The 27293-nt window shown below is 49.4% G+C and overlaps 1 protein-coding gene across 2 annotated transcripts; it reads right to left on the minus strand.

The window, feature by feature from the left end:
- Window positions 1–774: 774 nt before the first annotated feature.
- LOC122380513 lies at window positions 775–26233 on the minus strand. 2 transcript variants are annotated; one of them, XM_043363708.1, is made up of 9 exons: window positions 25558–26233; window positions 22363–22510; window positions 14371–14433; window positions 12237–12361; window positions 11089–11264; window positions 10117–10259; window positions 7860–7955; window positions 4603–4727; window positions 775–1103 (listed from the first exon to the last, which is right to left on the minus strand). In XM_043363708.1, exons 2-9 carry the CDS (start codon window positions 22507–22509, stop codon window positions 962–964), a joined length of 1017 nt encoding a protein of 338 aa, XP_043219643.1. In that variant the 5' UTR covers window position 22510; window positions 25558–26233; the 3' UTR covers window positions 775–961. The 2 variants fall into 2 exon arrangements, with proteins under 2 accessions (XP_043219643.1, XP_043219644.1); XM_043363709.1 differs by lacking the exon at window positions 25558–26233 and adding an exon at window positions 22873–23453.
- Between the last annotated feature and the right edge of the window lie 1060 nt (window positions 26234–27293).

The raw sequence follows: 27293 nt of genomic DNA on the forward strand, positions 1-27293 counted from the left end.
ATGTCTCCTGAGCCATGCAAATGCTTTAATCGTAATCTTTGATGAATTTTCTGTCGACTAGTATGCGTTGTTTCCCAATTTTCGGAAAACAGTGTCTTTGAAGTTTCGCGAGGCTAGACCGGCCCGATCGCCTACCGTGCACTGGTCCGTATGGAGTCTCATCCTACATGCGCGAGGTTTCGACGCATTCCATTTCATTTAATTACATAGCGAGGCGCGATAATTATGCTCGTTAGCTTTCCGAGCGTCTCTGCTCCTGCTGAGGTCGACTGGGCCGCGATAACGCTGCCTTTTGCTGGCACGGCAATCCGTGACTGTACTGCCGGGAGTCGTTAATGGTCCCACCGTCCTGACCACTGCGCTGATGGTCAGCGTACTGCGTAGCCAACGTCGCTCGCCGCCCTCGTCCCGCCCACAGTAGCTCCAAATGGCAGACTTCCGCCGACCTTCGTCCTAGGCCCTATGCATATGTTCGGCCATCCATCGTCCACAATCCGCTGTTCACCATCGCCCTACGCTCTTCAGCTTCCATCCTCCGCTCTCCGCTTTCCGTCCTCCGCCCCGTCCACCGCCCTCCGCCCTTCGCCCTCCGCCGTCCACTGTCCACCGTATTCCGGCTACCGTCCGTCCTCCGGTCTCCGCCATCAGTTCATCGCCTTCCGTCCTCCGTCTGCCTTCCTCCCTCCACCATCCGACCTCCGCCCTCCGTCCTCCGCCGCGCCCCCGTAACTACCGCTGCGCCGGCTCGCCGAGCCCGCGTTCCATTGAGCACGATATATGTATAGGTATATCTGTCTACCTGCGCGCCACTAGCCCGCCTCGAACAAACAGCCTACGCACTATGGCCGCTCGGCACGCTGCTGCTTATTGCTGGTGCCGCTGAGGGCTGCCGGGCCGACCGGCTGGGCTCTTGGGTCCTCCTTGGGGGCCCATTGGGTCCACTGGGTCCCTCTCGGCCCCGCTAGGCCGTCCTGGTGACTTCGTCGTCGTCGTCTGGCAGGAGTCGCTCTGTTTCGTCGTCATCGGCGAGGGGAGCGCGGCGACGGCCGACGCGACGCACCGGCACCAGTCGACGCACCGGTGCCGCCGCCGACTTTATTGACCTGAGGGCACGGGTCGGGTCAGGGGTCAGATTGGTCTGGTGGAGGGCCGCGGCGGGGGCTCAAGGACACGTGAGTTGCGAATATAACGTAATAGGCCTATTAGGTCGGTTTAGAAGACGCTTGACTGTGTAATGTCGAAGTTACAAGATTGTCGACCCAACCTTTATAAACATAAAGCCGTAATACGCATTATAAACGACGCAGTGCGTGGCTAGGTTGTTCCAACCCTGAAAGGTTTGGGTTATTGGCCTTCAGTGTCAAAGGATGCTTGCGTTGAAGTGCAATTACCATCGATGTAATTGACTCCAATAATGATTCCAAGTACCATGTCTAATACACAGCGTTGTAGTTTAGCTAGCCTCCCTGTTCTACTCATCCTAGTAAAATCGCCTCGATCGACCTTGACCTGACGCTGTACAGACGGCCATTGTTTTGGATCGAGCCATGAGAAGACGGCTGAAGGCGGCCCGGTCACTTAGTGGAATTGTATCGCCGTTTCAGCGAGACCGCGCCGCGCCGGCATTGGCAGACGGCACGCGAGGCCACGGGCGTTGGCGTAGCGTCGGCTCTGTCTGTGAGCTCACAGGGCGGGGACGGGACGGGGCTGCCATCCGTGCCAGACAATTACGTGGACCGGCTACTACGAGGGACTCTGTCGGTTAACCAGGAAGCGTCGTGAACCGTTTAGTGGGGACTGCACCCGGAGGGGTCTTTAGTTAGATAGCGTGCTCCACTGTGGCCGGTAAATAGTCCAGAGAAACTTGGCCGCCGATAAGGCAGATTGCAGTTGCTGGCAGGCGTCTGGCTCTTGGTAGCTATGGTGAGTTGCTACGCAAGCGTAGTGTATCAAGCAACGGAGGTGAATGAACTTAATCGTTTCGCAACGTGATGTTTCCTGAAAATGCCAAGGAAATTTTAGACGATATTGAAATTTTGTGACTTTTATCTCGAGAAAGGTCTAATAAAATGCTCACATTAGTTTTGTAGTTGTCGGAATCCCCATTTCCCGAAGATGTTGCCTCCGGGGACCTTCCTAGTGCTCATATCGCCACCGTTTCCACGATATCCTGTGTTGGGAGCAGCGTTTTCGCCGAGCCGGCGGGAGCGGGCCCCCATTATCCGCAGCCAAAATTGGCGCCCTGCCGCGGCGACTGAGCTGACCAAGCCGAATTGGTGCTGGCCGCGCTGGGCTAGGTCTGTTCCGTGTCCGTTCCACGTGGTGGGTGTGGTGGGTAGGGCTGCGGAGTCGGTGTCAAAGTCGATCGGAGTCGACAGTTAGCCTGGAGTCAGAACTGGAGTCGTAGTCGGAGTCAGAGGCGGAATCTATTTTGGAAGCCAGAGTCGAAGTGGGAACCACCAAAAATCCATCGACTCGGCAGTCCGGAGCCCTGGTGGTAGGAATATGATGAGACAGGCGTGGCGGTCGTGCTGAATGCGTATGGAGACCGTGCTCTGACTATTTTGTGGCCGGCCCGTGGTTCGGTCTGTTAGTACCGGTCAGTGGTATAGGGTGTAGTGAGACCGGCTTGACACTCGTGCCCTAGCTGTGCTCTGTTGGCGTTAGACCGTGCTCTCGCCGTATTCTAGCCGTGCTTTGGTCGTGGCCCAACGGGCCGGGGTCTGACTGAGCCCGGATCGTACCGAGGCCCGGGGTCGCGGCTCGGTGGCACGCCGGGACGCGGTCCGACTGACATATGAGGTCGATATCCCCTGACTTATTGCCGCCGCCGCCGGCTGGTGAACGATTTTCTCTGCGGCCGCCCGGGCCCGGGGCACTTGCCGCCATATATATGGCCGGTGGGGTGAAGGCTCAGCCGCCTGGGAGGTGGGCAACGCGGGTCACATATCGCTCTGGAGCGAACACGACCCGGGGTGCAGCTCGGTTAAGAGGTCGATGCAGCCCTGGAAGAGGCTACACGTCCAGTCGGGGAGAACCTCGGTCGGTTCCCCGTGTTGGGATACAGTTGGCTCTGTAAATGTGTTCGGTGCTTGTGGCCGAGCTGCGGACACTGCCCGACGACTGTGTTCAATGCTCGACAGTGAACTGCACTCAAGCTAACATCACCGTCAGCGGCTCTGTTCTACTCAGTGGTCTCGGCCCACAAACCGGGTTATGAGCGTCTGCCACCGTGCTGTGGGACATTCAACAATTGAAATTCAGCCTGTCGAAACTGGCGGACCGTTAACCGCCCACAGCAGTGATCGCTAACCAGTGAGGAGGAAATATTTCGCCGGCATCACAATGACGGAAAAACAGTGAACTTTTGGTGGTGTTTTTCGCAGTCAATGCATCGGATTGAAAGCTGGTTCAGCTTGGTTTGACACCATTGCCAGGTTTTCGCTCAATGGCGTTCAATGACTCCCGTTCTTGGCTCTTTTGTTCCACTAAGAATGATTTTGTTCCACTAAGGTAGTCAATGAAACTTTTGTCGTGTAAAGAAGGGTAAAAAAGATATTATCGCAATTACGTGTTCTATGGAGCTGCTTTTCATATTTCCTATCTCATAATCGTCTGACTTACCTGCTGAATGTTCTGAGTATCTATATGACAAAAATTACATCCTGAATTCTTCATCTGATATGCAATATGCATGACATCAATATTACGCCATGATTTTGTCTTCACCACCAGACATTGCTTTGAATCACGGCGGTAGCTCCTTAAAAACTGAATATCTCCATTGAGCTGTCCGCGCCGCCGCAGTAAAACTGACGGGGCGGAAACTGTATCTACCCCGAGCACCGATCGGGCTTCACCCATCCAAGCTAATCTGCGGCCATCAGTGGGCTCGCATGAATAATGGACGAGACGAACCGCTGTGTTCGGGCAACCCCTGACATCTTACTCTGAATGAACAGTATTGTTTGAGCTGCCTGGTCTATTTGTAGTTCAGCACACAACCCTGCGCGATTCTTGCAGCTTGATCGGTCTGAGGAATTGTGTCTCGCTCCGTTGGGTTTTTACAAAAGAAGCAGGATGTGAAAGTGCATTCTTTGATGTGTAATTGATATTGCATCTATCGAGATGTAATCGATGTAATTTGACCTGAATTTTCAATGGTCGCATCCAGTGTGAAATCTGACCTTTTGCGACTCCATTGGTCTGACCTGACCCGAACCGACCTGACCCGCCGTGACCTGCTCTACCTCGCCGTGCTGGACTGACCTGACGGGCGCCGACTGGAACGAGGGTGCCGGGGAGCAGGGGTGGACCTGACCCTGACTTGACCTGACCTTGACTGACCTGCCGTGACCTGACCTGCCGTGACCTCGACTGACCTGACGGGCGCCGACTGGGAGGAGGGTGCCGGGGAGCAGGGGCAGACTTGACCCACCCTGACCTGCCGTGACCTTGACTGACCTGACCCTGACCTGACCTGCTGTGACCCCGACTGACCTGACGGGCGCCGACTGGGACGAGGGTGCCGGGGAGCAGGGGCAGACCTTATCCACCCTGACCTGCCCTGACCTTGACTGACCTGCGTTGACCTCGACTGACCTGACGGGCGCCGACTGGGACGAGGGTGCCGGGGAGCAGGGGCGGCTGGAAGACTGCGGGGACGGCTCACGGTGACTCTCCTTTATAGGAGGCAGGCGCCGGTCGGTCAGCATCACACTGGTCACCTGGAGGCACAGTATAAAGACGTCAGTCACATCATGCACACTCCAGAACACTGGTCAGCTGTGGGTACATCATCGGTCATCTGCTGAGCAGCTGCACGACCAGAACACTCGTCACTTTATGGAGGCGTCAGTCACTTGGGTCTGCATGTCACTACATGTCAATATACTTGTCATTTATATCAACATTATATTTGTTAACTGAAGAGCATCACCCGGCAGCCATAAGCCTTCACCGCCATGATACCACGAGATATCAGGAACAAAGGCGGCGGGCCTACAGGCAAGTTATTGGTCTTGCCGCAGGATGGCGCTAGTGCGGGCGCCTGAATTCATGCTGTGCCGCATTACACAGACCGCAGCGCTGTGGATAGGCGCGTTCAATTGTAGCAAAATTACGGCCTGCTGTTGCAAAAAATAAGGCTCTTTCTTGGTGAACGAGGACTGCGCCCGGCAATATGGCATGCTTTGGTTGGTATCCTGATAACACCGAATCCCTTGAGTGTACGGCATGGGTCATTGATCGCAACAGGCCACGCTATGTAGTGTAGATTGGCTAACGTCAAAACTCCAAGCACAATAGAATCCGATTATTTTTTATGAAAATATAAAATTTATGGCAACATGCAAGATTGGAATAGTTTAAGTACCAAAATTTACTGCTTTAGACGCTGCTTTTTACTGGTGTGGGATAAAATGGTGAGACAAATGGAGCACGATGACATAGCTGCTTTTAATATTCATGACCAAAGAAATAAAGAGAAGGAAGAAACAAAATTTGCCTCTATTATTGTGCTACAATACAAAGTTTTTTTTTAAGTAGCACAGGTTTTTATAGCATAGCCGCGAATAAAGCGTCATTGCCATCAGCTCATCGTTTGACGTGTCGAATTACGCTGTGGGCCTTGCTGGCATATGGGTGTTGGTAAGTACTAATGCCTCATGAATTAACTGTCACGTCACCATCCTGCTACCTTTGAAATTCATGCAGCTGATTTATGGCTGTTTGCGTAAGCTACAAAGCGGTATTCTTTTGTATTAGTTCCAACACGGTTTTCCTGCTGAATTGAATAACCGTATGATGAATTAAAGCTTTCTTGAACAGCGCGTTTGTTTTGGAGCAGCATTCACGTGGCTTATGTCAATGCTAACAGCATGCTAACCACCAAAGATAAGGACATTCTCGGACGACCCCTTTCCTCACCATTGGGATGTTCTATTGAGTTCATGTTTTATAAATAATCAAACCGTAACTGAATTCACGACATGAACTCGGAGCCACAGCGTCTGCCTCAATTCCCGTACGGACCCGACCCGTGCTTTAATTTCCGGAACGCATATCAGATTACGGTAGGCGGCCAGCTGGCATGTTAAGCCGGTAAATGAGCCAACCCGTTGCTCCCCTGCATATAAGGGGCGGCCGCACCGTCACGCACTAAAGCCGGGATCAGGGCGGGACCGCGATATGGTTACAGTTCACCGCCCGTATATGCGTGTAAAATAACATAATGTTATAGTATATTAGTGCTGAGGTCTTTCCGGTGTGAGTTCATGAAGGGACCGCGCACATACGCTGGTACTTACAAATATACCTTAAAACGTATGGTCCATTACAGAAGAAGGCAACTTGACATAACATACATTTTCCTTGAACATTTCCCCGAAAATAATTACACCTTGAGCTATTTTCTTTGCAATTTTATCGGACTCTTACCCAACCAGTATCTTTGACCAAGCTTTCCAATTTCGAGCGGAGAATTAAACTTTACTGCCCAGCACACAGATCACAAAACAATGTAATTTCGCTTCCCGGCTAGCCGTCTGTCTGGCCGATAGCACGCCGGGGGATATTGTTGGGTCTGGATGGCTGCAGGCACTGTTGCCGATTACCCGGGAGGTTGGGGAGGGGTTGAACCATTCTTCCTTGCGCAGGCTTGCGTGGATGGTGATAGGTCGTTGACTGACGCGTGTGCGTGTTGTTGTTTTTGGAGACCTTCTATTGTTACAATGTGATGTCGACCGTCCAAGACGTTTACTCTAATCACGGTGAACGCGCTGACTGCCCTGCCTCGGTTGAGTGCGTGGGCACGACGAGAGATTAATAATGTGAGCTGAGATATATGAACACTACGCTATTGGCGGAAATGAACGAGCTATGTCCTTCTAAAATTATTTATTACCGTGAAAGGGATACGAGTTCAAAATTTTATTTAAAATTTGTATTATAATATTTAGTTGTGGGCTGATTGAGATGGGTAGCCTGTATACATTCCGCAATGTAGATGCTAGTTTCGAAACAATCCCTCTAACATTCGTTTATGTGTTATCAAATGCCGGCTCCACCGGCATCAGCATCCAGTCTTCAGCTAGCTAACAAAATAAAGAATCGAAATCAAGCGAACCCTCTAGCCTGCTGCAATCACTGCTCGAAGTGATAAACAAGACAAATAACGAAAATCAGACGTTCATGTTTCACAACTTGGCCCAACTCGAGAGAGAATCGGACAGAAGCCTCTCAAATATCCGGCGGTCAACTGCCTGAGAACACGCTCTACGATGGCTGCATCTGTCCCGAAGTGTGCTGGAGCTCAAAAGTAACTTTGTCAGGGTTGAAGCACGACGAAAGTTTCGGCAAAACCGCGTCTGTGGTTTCCAGCCGCTCCCCAGACTGCTATAAAGGAAACTTGTGCTGACACAGCCGGCCCCCGTGCGACCAGCTCGATAAGATTCGGCGGTGGCTGACCGGGCTGGTCACTGGAACCGCGGCTGAGGTCCGCAGCTTCTTCTGACGTCTACTCTCACAGCCGAGGTCTCTCTCTCTCTCTCTCTCTCTCTCTCTCTCTCTCTCTCTCTCTCTCTCTCTCTCTCTCTCTCTCTCTCTCTCTCTCTCTCTCTCTCTCTCTCTCTCTCTCTCTCTCTCTCTCTCTCTCTCTCTCTCTCTCTATCTCTCTCTCTCTCTCTCTCTCTCTCTCTCTCTCTCTCTCTCTCTCTCTCTCTCTCTCTCTCTCTCTCTCTCTCTCTCTCTCTCTCTCTCTCTCTCTCCCCGTAATTTTTATCGCTATTTTTTCTGTTGTATTTTTGTCCCGCCCGTCTCAGTCGCTACGAATCTCAGATCTCATTGGCTGATTTACTGACCTTGCCGCGGCTGTCGGTTCTTCTGATTGGTTGCTCGCTGGCGGTCTGCTCGCGCCGGGCCGGCCTGCTCCCCTGCACCGGAGATGACGTGAGCCCCTGCCAAAGGACAGATGACCTGGTCAGGATAGCAGTTGCAGACTCCCATTCACGAGTCAGAGCGAACGCGCTATGTCAGTTCGGAGCGCTGCTAACGTAGGAAGCCAGCTGCCGTCCGCTTTGGAGGTCACAGGAACCATTTGCGTTTGATTAATGATAGCATTAATTGAAAGGTGTGGCTGGACTGAATATCGATTCTGTCTACGATTTGAACCAGCACGCATAATGCACCGAAGCCATGCACAAAAGCCGAGCCATGATGACATTCTGACCAAGTAAATTAATAATGATCATGTATCATTTTCTTGATAATCGTGCATACAGCAATGACAATACGCTGGTTAGTATGTAGCTGACATTTCACAGATCACTTCATACAGTTGGACTTGAATATTGCATTTCTTAATCCTTATCATTTGCATTACTCGTCAATAATGTTTTGACGTTATTGCCTTGGGATAAGTACCCACCACCGCTGTTTATGGCCCAACTGCCAAGGCTACTGGTGTAAATCTAGTCCCTACTGGCGTGTCTGCGTCTATTTTTGGGTATTCCGAGTCTACTGCCCGGCCGCACGCATTCCACTTAACCGAACCGCGGCCCGGGTTCCACGCTTGTTTCACAGCAGATAGCTTGTCTGCTGACTCGAGCGGCCAAAGTGACAAAGTCGGTCGCATTCCTCGGTAATGAAACCTTACGACTCACCGACTGTGGAATTTATTTATCGCTCGCCCTACCGACCTGGCTCGTATACGAGTTGGGCCAGGCGTTCCCACGCAATGGCCCGGAGTTGGTGAGTTGTGGACGGACGAGCTCGTCCAGCTGTCCTGGCGTGGGTGTCACCTCGTCGAGTGGCACACACCGGTAATGCGTGGTTTGTGGAAGGGTCCCGGGATCGATACGTGGTGTCACGAGCCCCAGGTGAGTCACCCCCGGGGCTGGTGGGGAGGGGAGGCGGCTTTGTCCACCTGAATGGCGCTCCATCGCACAAAGGTATCAAGGTAAATGGCTGTGATTCACTCAGCAGGCATAACGTCAAAGGTGATACGGATTTGGAGCTAAGTTGTGGCCATCAGTCAAGTAAGGAAGAAGTTCAGTTTTATTCCATTTGACATTATATAGCCATATACAGTTATTTCCTAGTTGTTTAATGGAAAGGGTAAAGGTGACTGACAGCACGAATCTTAAAGGCTGAATGATTTATGAAAAATCCTTTTCAGTAAGTTTGTATCACTGTATCACGCCGCCAGGCTCATCCAGGAACTATCCACATTCCGCCGTCTGGTCTAGTCCGACGTGCGCGGGGTACCGACTAGCCCAGAATGGGCCAGCTGGAATATCCAGACCCGGCACCGGCACCACACGCCACACGTATCTCGTATACACCTCACTGCTTACCGACTCCAATTGCCCGCTCTTCCCTGCGCGGTCGGCGGCCAAAGACAACCAATCAGCTCACAGAGCGACAACGGAAGGCTCCCATCTCGGCGCTTCCATCGGATTGCCAACAAACGGAGCGGTGTCAATGCCTCCCCGAGGTCACCTCGTCGTGAAATGGGTGAACGTTGGTGTGCGCCTATATGGTGTCTCCTGTTACCCGACGTATGCCGGCCGGTCTGGCGGGGGTCAGGGAGTCCAGAGGTTCCCTGGAACCGGGCTCATTTCAGGCTGCAAACCATCCCGAACGGAGAGCGAGGTGTGGCAAATGGCGCCGTCAGGGGTGCTAAATGTTCGCTCAGTGGAATTTTCCGACTTTAATTCCGAAGCCGACTGACGACAGGCCCCTGGAACTAATCTCACGACGGAAATTTGTTCAGGCTGTTAATAAGGGATCTTCTAATCTTGTTATTTTAGCTACGATCCACCGCGTATCTTTGTGTAAACTACTTACCTAGTGCACCCTCCGCAAACCTCTACCGTTTAGATACCATACGCAACATGTCTTTCGTAAGAACATACAGAATCTTTAGTCTACTCCTACTAGAGTCTACTACATTTGTTTTCAAGCCTGTCTTATTGAGCTAACAAATTCCCACCGTTCTGTAACTCCATAGCATCTAGCTATCGAATAACAGCTGGCTGTGGCATCTCTATTTTTCATGAATGCATATCCAATCCTAAATCTGCATGCACCGAAGTACGTTCACTACAGGTTACTTACCGGCGTTGATTGTGCCGTCTGCGCCGGAATATGCAGCAGTGGCGAGACGGCGAATGTGACACGTTTCTTGGACGAGACGCTGCTGGCTCCGGAGCGGAGGGAAGACTTACTGAGGCGGCTCGCCTGGCTGTCGGCTGACACAACTGCGTAGAAAACATAATAGAGAGTCAGACTGAATTGGTGGTACACTGCACATGCAGCTGACAAGTTTACATGGATACCTTACATGGGTATTTAATCGGATCGCTTCAGATACATTGGACTATCCCGCAGAAAATCACTCCAAGAAGCCGACACAGTTGGAAGGACAAGCCTCCATGCCTTTCTACATGCCTAGACACGCAAATAGTCTCTGCCACCAACATTTTGCACTTACAGCCCCTCAGCTCAGATACAGTCCTATATTTAGCGCTTTATTTGCTGACAATGACCGCTCCTGTCCCTGCGGCTGATGTAGCTGGTCGGCAGCGCGGGTCACTGGCCATCAGCGCCTGCCGTCCGTTCCGTCAGCTCTCTGAAGCTGCTGACAGGCCCACAATAGCCGCCCCGGACAGGCCCCGCTGAATGGAGACAGAAAGTCCCGCACAGAGCACAGATATATCGCCGCACTCAATGAGGGAATCCTCGGAGAGGGGTTCTATATGTAACCGGTGGGATGCCCGGGGATGTGGAAATAGACGGGCTATACCCGTCTCAGAGTGAAGTTAAAGGATGTTGGGAGTTCCGGTCTTAGAAAGGACGTGATAATGCCGAGGGATATTGCGCCGCTGTCAGCCGTGGAGGGCTAAATGAGGTAGTGACCTTTTCGTGGATTGAAATATCTTAGACATTAATGTTTTTGCCAAAAACTTCTTATAACTATCGAAAAGTAGCAAAAGAAGCACCTCACTTTGGGCGTGGAAAAGTAGTTAAGAGGTCTAGGTTTGAGATGAAACTCGTTAGGCATATTTGAGCGAAGTCTGCTGTCCTTACCTGAACAGCCTGATGAGACCGAGTAGAGCGAGGACGACGACGGCAGGTCCCAGTCGGGCGATGACGTCACGGATGACGTCATGGAGTACTGGGAGACGGAGAGCGGCAGACGCATGGCGTATGAGCAATTGAAGGTTTGTTTCAGCCGAATCACGCGCTCACGACACAGCACACACCTGAAAACAGGATATCACAGTCCGTGGATATCGAAAAAAGATGTAACGCAAACATAGACAAACCTTCATACCGGTGACCAAAGATGGTTGACCAGACACAATTTCGCATGACATCCGCTCCAATTACCCGTATTACAGATTCTTTACCGTGCATGACCTTCAGTTATTGCAAATTTCACAAATGTAATATTAAAAGAGATTTGTGGAGTTGAGCCTGATAAATTGCTGTCCCCGCAATCCAATCCTTTCGAAACGGCTGCTCTGGTTGGGTATCCCTGCCGTTGCGCCGGTCACAGCCGAGTTTATGGCCGTCATCAGTCATCAGAGGCGACAGGAGCGCCTTGTCTCTGCCCCGGGCCGTCACCATGGCAACCAGAAGCTGCCACTCTCCATTGTGACGTCACCGCCACTAGAGCGCCGCGTAATTAATTAGGTAGATGTAATTGGACCATGATTAAATGCGGCTGTGCGGTGTACTGTGACAGATGGTGGTCAGATGGGAGAGGCGTGCCACCCCTCAGAGTGAGAGCCGGAACACGGGTGCACTGTCACGGGGACTCGACGGCTCGTGAGCGGAGCACGGAGCTCGGTGACATTGTGATGTCGGGTGGAACATGCGAGGGCTGCAGAGTGAATGATCAATCACCTGGGTGGATAGTTTTCTCGCGTGTAAAGGGGAAAGGTTAAGTATGCGAGTTATTAGAAATAAATACGTCTGAATATTTGTTTCTGGATTTGAAATTACCCCTATCCAAGAAATTATCAGATTTGTTCAATTCAGTCCAATTCAAACCAATCCATCAGTTTAATTCAGTTCATCCAATTTCTTTCATTCAAATCATGCCAACAAATTTGATAATTTCTTGGATAAAGGAACAACTGCTCGATAAACATCACCTTCAGACTGAGTGAATGGCCGCTTGCCTGAATTACCGACGACTGCCCACCTGCATGATAAGTCCTCGGACTGACCTGAGCGGCAGCGCCCGCTGTGCCACCGTCATCTGGATGGTCTTGATGAAGCACTTGCGGCAGACGACGCAGTGTCCGCAGGGGAAGGTCTGCATAGTCGCCTTGGAGCTGATGCACACAACACACTGGAGAGAGAGCGGGATGAGTGTAAAAGAGAGTGAAAGAGCACAACAAATAGATGGAGAAGTCGCCTGTCGGCTACTTTAGGATTCAACAACAAGACAAGAAAAGCAAGATACAAAAGATGTAAAGTATACATGTAGGTAAAGCGATGAGTGATGACAAGGACAGGGATATGTGTACTGCGATTTGAGAACAAAATAGCAGCATTTTGCTGAGTATTACCAAATGAAATACGAGTTCAGTTGCGACCAAAACGGCTCAACTCTTTCCGCCGCACCGCGCTGTACACTATTCGTGGTGGTGTTATGCGGCACAGCCTATCTTCAGGCGCGCACTGACCCTGCCATCTAGCGGTAGCTACGCAACCTACAGCGTTCCGTCCTAGCGTTCGCGTTGACAACATAGGCGGTTGTCTTCGGTGTCATTACTTCCAATTCGATTTATTTCTCACAGAGCAATAATGTATGCTGTAGCGTCAGAATTATAACGGAGTATAACGGTTCATCCAACCCGATAAAAATAATTAATCCAACCCGATAACTCATTGTGTTCAATTTTGTCACTTCGTTCATCACTCACATGTTTCCTACAGGCAGTCTCGTCTTCTTCATCACCATCTTTCCAACAACGGCCATTCAGTATCTCTGACATGCCATCAGAGGCCACCATAGATAGCTCTCCCCTGTCCGGAGGCTAACGAAAGGGGACAGGCCGTCGCTCACACTGGGTGCCTCCCGTTGCTGGGGTACCACCCCTCTCTCGCTACAGCGTCGATGCCCAGCGTCGCCAGCGTCGTGCCGTGTCGGCCACGCCTCCTCCTGCCCCGGGGGGTGCGACGGCGTCGACGGGCCCCCACCGGATATCCATATCCGCCGGGGAAGACCGATCCATCGACGCTCGCTACCGGCTCCGGGGAGGTGTCCGGGGGCGGTGACAGGACACGGGGACGTAATCCGCGGTGCTCGCGGCTGCGGGACTTAGTGGGTGCTCGTCGCCGAATATTCTGTGCGGGTGATGTGGGCGAGTTCAATTGAGCGAGTTGAGTACGAGATAAAACGTATACGGATGTTATGAAATTGAGCAGTTTACATATTTTAAAATAATCCTTCTGGTATTTGACTTGGTTTCGATAGACGTAACATATGTAGTTTCACAGTTTAAATATACAAACAATTTTGGCATTTAATTGAAAAAATGCATATAGTTTTTAAACATAAAAAATGACCCTTAGAATATCTATGATAAATTGCATCCGCCCAGCACTGTCCTAATACCATATACTATGCACAGCTATACCAAGTTATAATAATGCTCCCAATGGATTTTTTGAACCCAGAAGAAATGAAACCTGCCTTATGTGTTGCATCAGATGCCAATTTTCTGGAAAGTAACCGTTATTATTTACGACATGAGCTTCACGAACACCTGCCCCCCAGTGAGGTAACGAACATTCTACCTCCCGACTCTTTCAAAACCTGCATTTTCGGGTCGGTCCTTGAGCACATCATCATTCTCCTCAGCTTTACGTCCATTTAGGGACACACCGTCACATATTGATGGAATTTTTACTGCCTCATCGCTGTCTATTTCTATGCAAATGAAACCATTCTGTGTTAAAGTTGCGAGCGACGGCGCCTAGGTTCGGTGGCGCAGTGACCATCCACGATGGAAGATTCGGTGGCTGAAGCGCTGCTCGCCAACCGCTCTTGGACTAGCAATGTGGCGGAACGCTGGCTGAGAATCTAACGGCTGTATCAATCAGAATACATGAATACAGAGTCCGGCTGAGTTTGGCGGACTGTGGGTGCTTGTCACGAGGACGATTGCTTAGTTGCCGTTGCTTTGCGAAATCGGCATACTAAGCATTTTGTTCTACTCTAAAACATTGAACAACGGCATACGCATTACACACTCAAGTGCTTCGCTCCAATATTTGTTACGCTATGCTGTATCAGGAGAGTCTTGTCAAACAAATATAGGATTGATGTGTACGATAAACATACAGGCTCACCTCTTCATCCCTTGACTTGGCCGGCTCCGTTTCCGATTCATCCAGTTTTAATAGCAGTTTATCCTGTCAAACAGAACAATATGTCACGAACATCATAACTATACACCAGCCAACGCCTCGTCTAAACAACATTGGTGGAAATAGCATTTTGACCATTTAGTTTTGCATTTTCTCGTGCCTCCGGTGCTTGTTTACCTTTTGCGTAAAAATAATCTGCTTGCACCCAACGATCAGCAGCGTTGCGACCTGCTTACGTAGCTGAACGCTTCACACTCACTTTTTTGTTTCAGCCACGACTCTCTCCCATTTGGTACCAACTCAGGTTGCACTGCATGGCTGCACTGCATCCCGCAACCCCCAGCGAGCTGTTAATCCTGTGATGTCGTTACGACATTGGTATGCATGGCAGTGAGATCCCCAGATCCCATGGGTGGTCACGGTACGACCTCGTTATACGCTCGGATCGTGCGGGTCTCCACCTCAGGGTTATTTTAATTGGATTTTAATTCCACGCTGCAGGGGTGCATAGAAAACATCGCCATTCTACATATGTTCGTAAAAATGAATAGGACCTTAGGTAACTAATATCACGTAAGTGTAAGCGGAGAAAATACAGCTTGTTAATTCAGCACTGTTTATAACAGTTAACAATTCACGCACTTTCTTGTTCGTGTGTCCAATCTCTAAGGCTCAAGTCTTAGGATGGTAAATCATATGTTTCATCCCATCTGTTGAACTCAGCATGTGATAGATGACAGTTCAGTGCCATTCATCATGTCTCAGATGATATAAGACTGCGCGTTGATCTGCAGATGACCTAATTATCTAGCCGCACGACACCAGTTACGTCGAAGGTAGATCCATCTCCCACTTGTGGAAATGTCCTTTCATCTGGCGGGCCTCTGTTCCTCTTCCTGTTCCCAGGGTCCCCGGGCAATTTCAGCGGTCGTCCCTGGAGCCACGTTTACGTTACGATACAATGCTACCGCCCTCGACTTTTTCAAGATACGTTATGTGCGCACATGATAGAATTTAATTTTCTGTTGTTTGCTTTACGTACGCATAGTGTATGCCTCATCTCACTATTACTTATGATTGGTGTATCTACGCGCGATTCAGGCATTTGTGCGAGTTATTACACCCCTATACTTCCACATTACAATGGTAACATTTCTGACAAATATATTCAATAGTATCTCTTTCCAAAGTATATTATACAGTAAATATCTTTCACTTTTCATGGTACAAAATAAATGTGATTTAGCTGTATGAGCCAGTCGAAGTTGGCTTTACATTTCAAATTCCATTGCCATTTGACTGGAGGACAGCTAATGTGAGTTTTTCCGACAGTCTCTGTAGACCACCGTCACATATCGGCTCCCACAGCTATCTACAGATCCTGGAACCACGGGAAACACATAAAGACCATCAGGGTCGCCCTACATAGCGTCGTTACAGCGCTAACAAATGAGGTTATCTTAGTGCTCTCTTCGCGGGGCTCGCTCCTGCATAACGAACAAGAAAGCCGAAAACAACCGATGAAGAACAGGCGAAAGAAAGACATTGCCTCAAAGAAGACACGGAATGTCTGTTTGTAAATTTTAGAGATACGTTAATTAAGCAAATGCATAGTAGCTGCTAGCTACGCTGTTCCCTATAATATGATGAGCCCGCGTCCCGTGGTGGCCACTTCTTTTCCTCTATGGGGCGCGGCACTGCTGATCGTCGGCCATTTTCCGCCGCCGAGGAGAGAAGGCGCTCCGAGCCACCCACAAATCCCGACTCTTATCCGCAACAATCACCATTTGTTGCGACAATCTGCCGGCTGGCCGCCACCGTCGGCAGGGCAGGTTGGAAAAGGGCGCAGGGGTCAGGGGGTAGCTCCAGAACCAGTCTCATGATCAGGGATAATCTCAAGGATGAAATGGTAACGCACAGCTCACAGTAGAAGGTAGACTACAGCGGACAATGTGTGCATCCTGCATGCCGTTGAAGCTCTGGCAAAATGACGCATCAGCAGAGATTTCGGTGGATGTTATCTCTTGCTGGAGCCTTCTGCCGTGACCAGATTCGTCTGCTTTTTCCTCATAAATCCAAGCTAGCTTATACGATATTGATCGCTCAGGGATTATGGCTTCGGGCTACATGGAAATTGATGCTATATCTGACCTTTTTTCTTTTTCAACATTTCGGTGCATCTTCACTGATCACTCTTTCGTCATCACAGGCTCCTTTATTGCCGTTGGATGACGTCACGTTCAGATATGACGTCACGTGCCCAATAAACCGCCATCGAACGTCAGAAGTACTAAGCTTGGAGACGCTTTGGATCATCAAACGGATGATCACACAGCTGACCTAACATGATGAAACGGTTGACTCAACAGAAACTCGACTCGTATGAGGTTACGCCCTACTTCAGAGTACCAACGACTTTGATCTTGGACAAACTAGCTAGAGTGCCAAGCCTGATGTCAGCTGAAATCTTCCTTGTGCGTTCCAATTAGCGTATCACTGGCGTTTTCATTATAAATGCATCTAATTTGTTCCAAAGTATCCTTAATGCGTTTGAACGAATGCCGCTTGCCATCGCCTATCCATCACGTCCTTTTTCGTTGCCGCGGGCCCATCTCCATGTTTTCCGTCATCCGCCTACGGCGTCAGCCCAAACGATACCCGTAGCGTCGCTCCGTTCTGCGCTGCTTCGGAACAAAAAAACCTCTGACAATCACCCCCAGTAACGGCGGCGGCGGAGGCTGCGCCGGTGGCGGCGGAGCGGGCGGATCCAGCCGTCGTTTTATCGCATCACTCAGTCTGATGAACCGCCTGTCGGCGCCGCCGCCGCCGCCGCCGCCGCCGCTCCGTCGGCCCTGGATGGTCCTTCCAGCCGGCTGGGCCGAATACTGCAATTTTCGCCTCGTAGTGAGAGGAGCGGCCGCTGCCTTGATTGCACTCAGCCGGGGCGAGCAAAGGCCGAAATATGAGCAGCCAGAGTCTGCCGCACTCTGCTCAGAATAAATATATGTAAGTTGAGCTTAGTTTCTGAAATGACGGCAAAGCTGCTGATGAGCGATTCGTTACAGAGACGGCTGATTAAAATGTCAAGAAATATTTGGTAACATAGAGAATTAAAGGGGGGCAAAAAAATACCCCCCCCCCCCCACCGCCTGGAAGGTTAATTAATGTTCAAACGTTTGCTATCAAGCACATGCAATACGACAACCAAGCTTTGTCAACTGGAAGAATTTTTGAAATAAAACTAGCTCCGAAACACCGAAAAAGGCTTGCATAGGCTCTCTGCCTATGAATGCTGTACATTTCGTAGTCCCGCAGTGCGACAGATATATTTTAATCCGTTGACAGCTTGACGGTGACCTCTGAATGACATCGGAAAGTTTCCTCCGTGATCTCCGGTTGAACGGACGTTTCTCTGAACACGTGGGGAGGAGTGAGCCGCCATTTCACCTCCGACCCTCGATTAGCGCCGGACGAGTTTGATAATTGGACTAATATAAGGTCATGTCGTCACTTCGGATGCAAGGCGGCGACTTCAGAGTCCGGGAAGTGATGGTCGGAGCCTCGTTATAGCAGCTGCGCCCTGAACAAAGTTGGAGACTGGATCAATACTTGAGATCGCCATTTCTTGAAATCATCATTTAGGCTACAGTAAGCAGTTGGGCATTTGCACAATATACTGTCGGTGCCCTCATGCAAATTATTCAAAGCATGAGTGACGTGGGAACATGAAGAAAAGTAATTATCAAATCAACACAGGTTATTATTCATCTCTCCAAATCCACCAAGTATGTGGAAATGTGTCCAGTGTAGATCAGTGGTAGTGACGCATCACTTGATCAACATAAAACGTACGAAATGCCTGCGAAACCGAATGAACCGGAAGACCCGAGCGCTCCCAAAGCTGATTTCCTCGTTCCCAAACGAGTCATCTGCGAGTGACATTTGATCTTATCACCTGGCATTCATCTGACGACAGCACCGAGGCTTATCTCTGACCCAGAGTGGGTGTGAATCGTTACCGTCTCGATCCACTATCGGACCCATAATTGAAAGTCTTATTAGATTACCTCTTGGTGGCAATTTGCCAGCTTTTTAGCGGGCGTGGCAGACGGAATAAGACGCTATAAATATGCACGCATACCATTGCTTTCAGCTTTGGTCATGTGGATTTACGACATTATGAGTGGTTCTTCTATGTTCGTATATTATCCCGCGCCCAGATGGGGTCTGCCGAGCAACGCGGTCTGATGGGGGGGGGGGCATTTTGGCCCCCCCTCAGATCTCGAGAACCACGCAACATAGCGACAAGCGGTAAACGGTGTTGGATAGCCCCAACGGGGAACTACCTTGTGACCCAATTTCATTGACCTCGGTCAAACCGATGACGTCACAGGTCAGGTCAAAGGTCGAATTTTCACCGTTTACAGGCATTTCAAGAAATGCGTTGTACAATCGTGTAAAATGCATTTCATTGAAAATCATCGATGGGGAAATGTTCTTCAAACACATATTTTGCTATTTGAGGTCACTGATACCAGGTCAGGTCACAGAGGTCAGGTCACTGGGGGGTCACAATATGAAAGTGTCGTGTGATACATGTTTTATGGTCCATTTTATATGACAAATGCGATTATGTGGATCAGACAGACTTTAGGGCCAGCTTAGGTCACGTTTTGGTCAAAGTCAGGTCAAGGTCAGGTCAAGGTCAGGTCAAGGTCAGGTCAAGGTCAGGTCAAATTAGGTCAAATTTCAAAGTTGATATTTTTGCATAAAATGGGTATCGATTCGATGCAGCTCGTCACGGGGAGTTCAATGGTGGTCTCCGTTTTGCGCTACGAGGTCTAGAGTTCAAAAATTTGACGTCATCAATTTTTAACAGTTTTTTCGCTATAACTTGCCCAAAAAAAGAGGTATCGATCTAAAATTTGGTATGTATATCGAAGAGTGCAGGGGCTATCACATATATTCCGGTTTTTTTCGAAATTCGAAAAACTTTTGGAAATTTTTTGAGTTTTTCTAAAAAAAATCAATTTTTTTTATTTTTGGGGGTCAAAATCCCAAAATTTCGAAAATCCGAGATAGCAGTTTTGTAGCGCCGTCTTTTCTCTACACAACCACATAAAGAACTTTAAAATTGCTTGTTAACTGTAGAATTGGTGAGCGTTTCAAGATGTCATGTTTTTTGCTCATTTTTACTCGAATATGACCTCAGTTTGACCTTAATAACTCCTGACCTGAGGTGACCTGTGACTTGAAATTTTGTGTGAAGGTTGTCAAATTGATGCCCGGTAAGGTACCCAAAATTTGGCGGCGCTGCGCGCCGCCGTTTTCTCGCTATTTAAGAAAAACCACAGGGGGGGGGGGGCAAAATGGCCCCCCCATCAGGGCGCGGGTTATAACAGCACACGTCGTAAATGACTAGGCCAGATGCCAAGCGTAAATTGTATCCCGTTACGCCCATAGTAATTTGCTACTCCGCTTCAACTACAATCCCAGTGATGGAATTCCTGTAAACTGCGTAACTATAATGTAATGCATTCCCGGCGTCTCATTTCGATGTTGCGGCTTGTCACGTGATTCCCGATAGTTGGTAGAGCCCGCACCGGATGGGCAGCACGGAACATCGGGCATCAAGCGCTGACTGCACGCCACGTGACCTCGAAACCTTGCTGTAGTTCGCGGGTCCGATATCTGTAGATAACGTTCATGGAGCGTCTTGCTGCTGGCGGCCACCGAGCTTAGGATTGTTTTTCATGTTTTATGTTGTTTTATTGTAATGCAGCAGAGGAAGTTGTTTCTACTTGCTATCAAATATTGAAATGAGTGACAATAATTGACAATCATCACAACATCTTCCGCTTAGTGAGAGCAAACATTCATTTTTTCATTTTTTGGATATTGATTTTATCGTGCGCATTAAAAGAACTTCGGCGAACGATGCGCATCAGTCAGTGTTGTAGTATTCTGGTATGATGCTGACGCACAATGCCAGGAACGTAACTACACCTTTTTGCACTCAAAATAGGCATCTTTTCATTCAATTTCGGCGGAATAGAGAGATCGCTGAAATTGAATGCAATTCGCCGAAATTGAATGAAAAGATGCCTATTTTGAGTGCAAAAAGGTGTATTAGCTCGCATCAGCGGCACGGATAAGTGAATTTCGTCAGGTGAAGCCCGGAATAGACCATACGTTACTTTTTCCTTGGGTTCGGCGAAGCGGTCGTGAAGTACCTATTTTAAAGCTTCTGAAATCGCGTTGGTCTGATATCTCGACGAAAAAGAAGGCACTGGGAAGGTACTTCCTTGCAGATGCAGACTACACGCGGCAATCGTAGGAAGTAACGTGACTGCATTCTGCACTAACATGCCATCTCGGTCGATAAATTCCAACTACAATATGCATTACAGGCCGCATGACTTTGACTTTGTGACTTTGTGACATTGCTGTTGCCGTCCTGCATGACTCACGTGACATATCAGCTGTCGATGTTGGGTGTTGCAAAACGTGCAAGAGGAAATTCCCTGATATGTAAAAACCTGACGCATAGACAGAACGTAGGCAAGAAAGGTTAAAAGGTAATTGCGATTAGCGATTGGATTATCGCTTCTGAAAGGGTCTGCACTTGCAGCGTTCATTTTTTATATTCAATTAAGATTCTACTAAGATTCAAAATATGAATCATCTTTGAAAGGGACGTTTGATTTTCATGAAACTCTCTCCACACTGCCCCCTCCCGTCCCCTTCCCCATTCCATTCGACACACCGATATCCCACGAGCGTTGTGGTAGGTACGATGGGGGGAGGACAGATGCCATGGGGAGGCACGGACTACCACGACCCACATCCAGGAGGTGACAGAGCCGTCAGCTGTTGCCACCCGATCATCCGGCTAATGGGGGATCTACCCGACCAATGCGAATCACAGCCAGTAGACGGTCGGGCGCTATTGCTCGAATCATCTCTCCGGCCGACCACGGGCGCGATGGCACCGCGGCAATTACCAACGACAAGGCTCGTCAGGCGGTTACTAATGACGTGTCGGCTGGAGGAGCGCATGGTTTGAGTTTTTGCTGCAGGCAGAATGCTAACGGGCTAGCCAAGCTAACAGAGATGATGAATGCAAATTTAGTTGGGAGTGGAACTGAATACGGGCTAAATTATCGCTTTCAAGACATGTGAATGGTTTGGAAATATCGACATTATCGACGAGCCTCATGCCTAAAACCCAAATTGGCAAGGCAGGAGAAGAAGCTTCTCGTTTTCCACCAACCCCTTAGTAGAAATGGCTCGGTCACGGCCATTTGAAACCTGTATTGATTTATTTTCAATTATTTTCAAGGTTATAGTCTCGCATATCGGCCACGATGGTGGGCTGAGTTAGGCTCGTTATCCCTGCCAACCATCGATTGAGCTGGTTAAACAGCGCCGGACGTTTTGCCGAACAAACAATGCTGGTGAAGGCCGGCGGTCTGCGGTGGTTTCTGCTAATGATCACTTGGGCCGCAAACAGTTGTGAAATAGATGTGAGCCAGTGTCGCGCTCAATAGGGTGCTGTTAGATCAATAAGGGTGAACAACGGTCGGCAATTGGTCTGTCCCAATGTCGGGCGCTAACATTACCGAAAGGTCAACGAAGCCGCCTCTGTAAATTTGAAGTGGTTCAGCTTCTAAGGCCATTCTCTGTGTGATTTGATTTGTATTGTGAGTTTGACGTAATGACGCGATATTACGCGAGTTATGTCACTGTAAATAACCACCGCACCCTTATCAGAACACATCATGGGAGGCTTGTAGTGTAATGCTGGCAACATATTTTATCAAGGTTGGGTTCATGGGGCTTCAACTTCAATCGAAGTTTTATCCGAAGATAATAAAACTCTGCCATAATTAACTGCACCTTATTAGGCAGTCTTACGGTAATCCCATCCGACGCATTTCGTGCGCCGGACGAGCTGTGCAGCCGACTACTCACGATTTTATGGTTGAGCTGTTTGAGCTCACGCTCTGTGACGCGTCGTTTGGCAGTCTCCTGCAGCTGGGAGAGCTTGCAGAAGAGGAAGGTGCCCGGCGCAGCCAGGGCGGCCAGCGGGCGCATCAGCGCCGCTCGCCTGCGCGGCATCCTGCGGAGAACGGGAGGGGTTTTAACTGGTTAGAGACCTGCGAGAGGACGATAAAAGGTGGCCAGAGGTCTGTGAGGTTGATAGAGGTGGTCGGGTACCCGTAGGATGATATGGGACATGGATGGGAAAGACCTGAAGGGAGGACAACTGGACCTGGTCAGAGACTATGAGAGGACAGTGGGTGATCGGTGAGCACGACAAATGCGGTCAGAGACCTGCGAGGACGATAGAAATACATACCTTTCTTAGAAAGGATAGGGGCTGGTCAGAGTGATCTGTCAGAGGACGACGAGGAGGTGGTCAAATGCCTGTGAGGACAATACGGGATGGTCAGAGAGATCTGTGAGGGTGACAGGCCTTACATAGAGAAAGTGGGAATGTAGAAACAGCAAACAGCGAAGACAAGGAACTCTACTTCATTGCTGGTAACTGCGGGCGTACCGCTCGCAATACATACATTTCATATACCAATATGTTTCGGATAACCAGATCATTGTATAACAATGTTCAGGGAGCAGTCACATTTATCACTTTTGGCATCAGTCATAACTAAAAAGGACGAGAACTTGGTGCTTGTTCTTCGTATGATATACGGGCTTTTCTTTCATTTCTCTGGCGGTTTCGAGGAAGAGCTGCTCTCCACCGAGGTGGTTCCGTGGCGGTCTCGAGCCTCATCTGAAGTAATGGCGGCGATGTTCGCCATCCCAGCCTTGTGTGATTATTTTCCGCAGCAACAAATCACTTTGCGAAGCTTAATGGTCACCATGAATCTTCCGGGTGTCATTAATCGTGAACTTTATGTGTCTAAATGTCACTGTAAAAGTGGACCATGAATATTCTCTGTCCCGTGGGGGTAAGCGCTCCCATCAGAACAAGAGCAACGCCTCATCTCTGTGAGGAGGCGTTGTTTAACGTGAATGCCAAATCCTCAGGTACCCGTGTCAAGTGTTGTAGTTGCATCATGCTAATTGTGATAAGCAGCTTTCATGGCAAATTTGGCCACGTCACCCGTCTTGAAATGCAGCTATCTATGCCGACATTGTTGGTGACAAATACTGAGTTATCCAGATTTATCAAAAATTTGCCAAAGGCGTAATTTAACATCATAAAGTGTGCGTGATTTGTACTGCCATGCTGTATTCGTAAATATCACCATTCCTGCTTTTCTCTATAATCGATCGCACAATGGATGCCGCCGGTCCTTCCCGTCCGATGTCGGGGTGATTACGTAGCCCGTTGTGGACGCCGCGCCGCGCCGGAAGCGCGTGCCGACGCTGCCAATGCCTCTCGTGAACAGGAGCACACGCACGTGGACGTTATTAGACCGCGGCCTGATAGATGAACGCCTATTGGGATACCACGACGCTCCGAGTAGGGAATCGACCACACGTAGTTGTATACAAACATGCCAGTAGGTACGGATATTTATCATAATAATAAATAAAAAATAAGTCAAAATAAGTCAATTTTCGGAGCAAAAATTATTAATGGTGTTCTCACATTATCCTTGTTCAGAAGGCTTTATACTTTACTTCACTTTACTTTACTTTATGGACTTAAAGCCCGTTGAAAGTGGTCTGTGAGTTGTTTATTACAGGCCGACTGATGAAAGCAAGGGAGGGACACCCCATAGATTATCTGAGGTTTAGCAAGGATTATTTATATATAACCCACAAATTTGATTTTTTTCCATGGAAATGTAATGTTTACGGCTGATGAAATTTCTTTGCGAATATAAGTTTTTATTTGGGAAAGTCAAACACATTTGCGTGCTATTCTCGATCTCAATCGTCCTCAGCTGCAGCACATGAGAAGAGATGTCATAACGCATTCACTGATGACGCTCCCGCTTTCTTCCCGTTTATCCAGCTATCCAAAAAGCAGTTTCTAATCCTTTACTTGCTAAAGGAAATCCCACAAAACCAACGATCGGTCCACCAGGCATTTCCTGTTGTCATCAAGCAGAATGATCGTGTGTTTTTGCGAAGCCTGTATCGAACACATTGATTGGGTCTAAAGTTAGCTCAGAGCCCAAGACATTAGGGAATCGTCAATGAGGGGAGACCGATGCAGGATCTAGTCAGTGTGGCCTAGCGGATAAACAGGAAGATGAGTTCGGCTCAGTTTCAGGGTTTGCGGGACGTTCAATTACCCGACGTTGTCGTTTCCGTAGAAAAGTGTGTGAAGTTCGTGTGCAGCTCTGCACCGGTAAAAGCTAATGATCCTCTTTCCCCATCGAAACATCGACGCGGAGTTTGATTACGTGTCAATGAAATTGATATTTGAAGGAGAGAAATATACGAAGCTACCGTACGTAACATAAAATAATTATTTGGCTTGGGCGTTTCTTTGACTTGAACTGCGATGTGTGATAAGGAGCAGAGCAGATGACTAGGCTGTATGGTTGACGTGTAGACCAGTGCTTTGCCTAAAAAGCCATTGCCACTGACAAGCTGACGTCATCTCTCTTAAAAGCATGCCACTAGCCATTTTAGTTAAGAAGCAGTGAAGGGCGATGGAAACGACTACTTCAAACCACTCGCCTGATTTGTAAACCGAGCTAAAGTTTGCTCTAGTCTCATTGCACCACAACAAACCGTCGCTTCACTGATACCAGAGAACAATCGGGATTGAAAGTCATTTGTAGCTGCTGCAATGCTTTTGGTTTGGCCATTTATCGCCCTTAGATATGGCACGTCTTTCTAACATTCTTGAGTGGAATATTTGGTGGATTTCGGTTGGAACGGACCTTGCCACCCTACGTGAAAATAATGACGAAAATATTCATTTGACTTGCAAGAGTACATACAGGGTTGTTTCGGACTTTGTGAAAATGCCGTGATGATATGTTTTGCTTGTCCTTTCATGACATTAAGAATTGGAAAGCAACAGACAGCGGAATTTCTCATATCGGAGCTAAAAGATTACATCTGTGTCCTGCCCATCAGTTTTTTTTAGCTCTGATATCGTTGCTCCTTTGTACCAATTCCCTTCAAAACTTAACTTCCCCCACCACAGCACTAGCGCCCTGCACGACTGGAGCTCACCTGAATCCGTCAGAGGTCCATGCTGAGAGCTAGTCCGTGCTGCCTGCGATGACGTCTGAAGAACGATCGCCGACGAGACACCGCTGTCCGTCGGTGCTTCCGCAGCGACACCGTCGACGGTCGCTACTCACCACCCGCCGGGCGGCTCACTGGGCGGGCCGCCCCACACACACGGACACCAAGAGCCGACGCCGACGCCGACGATCGATACTCGGCGCGCGACGGCGACGACGTCACCCTCCCGGGCCGGTCCTCCCGGGCTGGTCCTCCAGCTGGGTCCTCCGCACAGTTTCTCCGCTCGGGTCCTCCGCTCGGGGGTGACTCTGTACTCGAGGATCGTCCTCCACCACCGAGAGTATGTCAGTCTTCCGCCCGAGCTCTCTGCCCGAATGTGCACTGCACGTGAGAGTTGACTTCCGCGGTGGCCCTTTACAAAACCCCTCCTTCGGCTGTCCTCTCTGGGTGGTCCTCCCTTGGACAGGCGTCCTCTCCCGAGTCCTCCTCTCTTGGATGACCCTTCTCTCGAAAGAAGGTGTTTAGCCCAGGATAATTATACACTCTTGATCTTGCACGGAAGTGTTCCGAGAGATGTTCTTCGTCGGGATGGTTCGTTTGTTGGAGTAAAACTTTCTGTCTTTGGCTACTTTTCCAGGCGTATATCATCTGCCAGAGGTTTCTATTGCAGGAGGAATCACACCTGTCATAGTTTTTGTCGCTTATGATATAGCATAAGGTGAAAAATGATAGCCTGCTGATAATAAGACACATGTCGCCTAATTCCGATTTCCGACACGCTTCTGCGTTATTCGAACACCAAGCGCGTGTGGTTGATGACGTCATCTGATTTGTCTCCTCGGTTGTCGTCAGACACCGAACAAACGGCCAACAATTTACGGCCACGCAACCCTCGGCAAAATCGAGTTAAACGGATGGTCACAGCTTAGTCCTGAACTGCCAACAACGGCTCCCTGAGGCATCACAGAGGGCGCCAACATGGGAACTGAGGAACTTAGAGGAGAAAAGACGAGGACGAGCATCTTCATGCATATAGCGTTTGTCATTGGCTTGGCTTTAAGACCCTTTGGTGAGTAAACTCCAAAGGCTGGCTGTGAAACACGAGTAAATCCTCTGATAGTCTGTTACAAGGCTGTTAGGTACAGCAAACACAAACCTAGCGCCTGCACGGATGTCACTTGTTGAGCCGCCTTGTAGAGCACCGCTAATCGAGAGCTTACCATTGACCCTTCCGCGGCGGGGCGGTCGCTGTGGTCGGCTTCCGGAGTGTATTCCCACGGCCATCATATCGGATTACCGTTAGCTCGGCGGCCGAGCGTGCGACGTCGCTTGTTGCGCTCTGTTTGCCGTATCTGCGCCGCCGCCGCCGCCTCTCGTCACTGCTGCGTCATATTTGCCTCCCGCTGCCGACCTTCATTAGCGCAAATGGTGACAGCTGCGCGATAGACGCCGACGCCGAGTATATCATGCCTCGTTGACATTTGCTGCTTTATGGTGGGCGACAGACACCAAGGGCTACCGACGATTCTTGCAGGGAATGGAGAGGGCAAGACACGTTTTTTGTTTGCTTATGAGACGTGCCGAACAGGACTTACATTTTTTCGGACATTTTCTGGTCTGAGCCGGGTACGTTTAATACGCTTTATGCCCATGACAGTATAGGTAACGTTGTTTTATATGAAGCCGATGGTCGGGTTCACCTCATTCTCCGTTCCACTCAC

The sequence above is a fragment of the Amphibalanus amphitrite genome, unplaced genomic scaffold (genome assembly GCF_019059575.1).
Source record: "Amphibalanus amphitrite isolate SeventyFive unplaced genomic scaffold, NRLGWU_Aamphi_draft 000100F_arrow, whole genome shotgun sequence".
Lineage (NCBI taxonomy): Eukaryota > Metazoa > Arthropoda > Thecostraca > Balanomorpha > Balanidae > Amphibalanus > Amphibalanus amphitrite.

Coding starts and splice junctions, on each gene's coding strand:
- LOC122380513 (XM_043363709.1), bottom strand. Junction 7,956..10,116: donor AGACGGCACAATCAACGCCG/GTAAGTAACCTG, acceptor GTCCTTTGGCAG/GGGCTCACGTCATCTCCGGT. Junction 4,728..7,859: donor GAACCGACAGCCGCGGCAAG/GTCAGTAAATCA, acceptor CTGTGCCTCCAG/GTGACCAGTGTGATGCTGAC.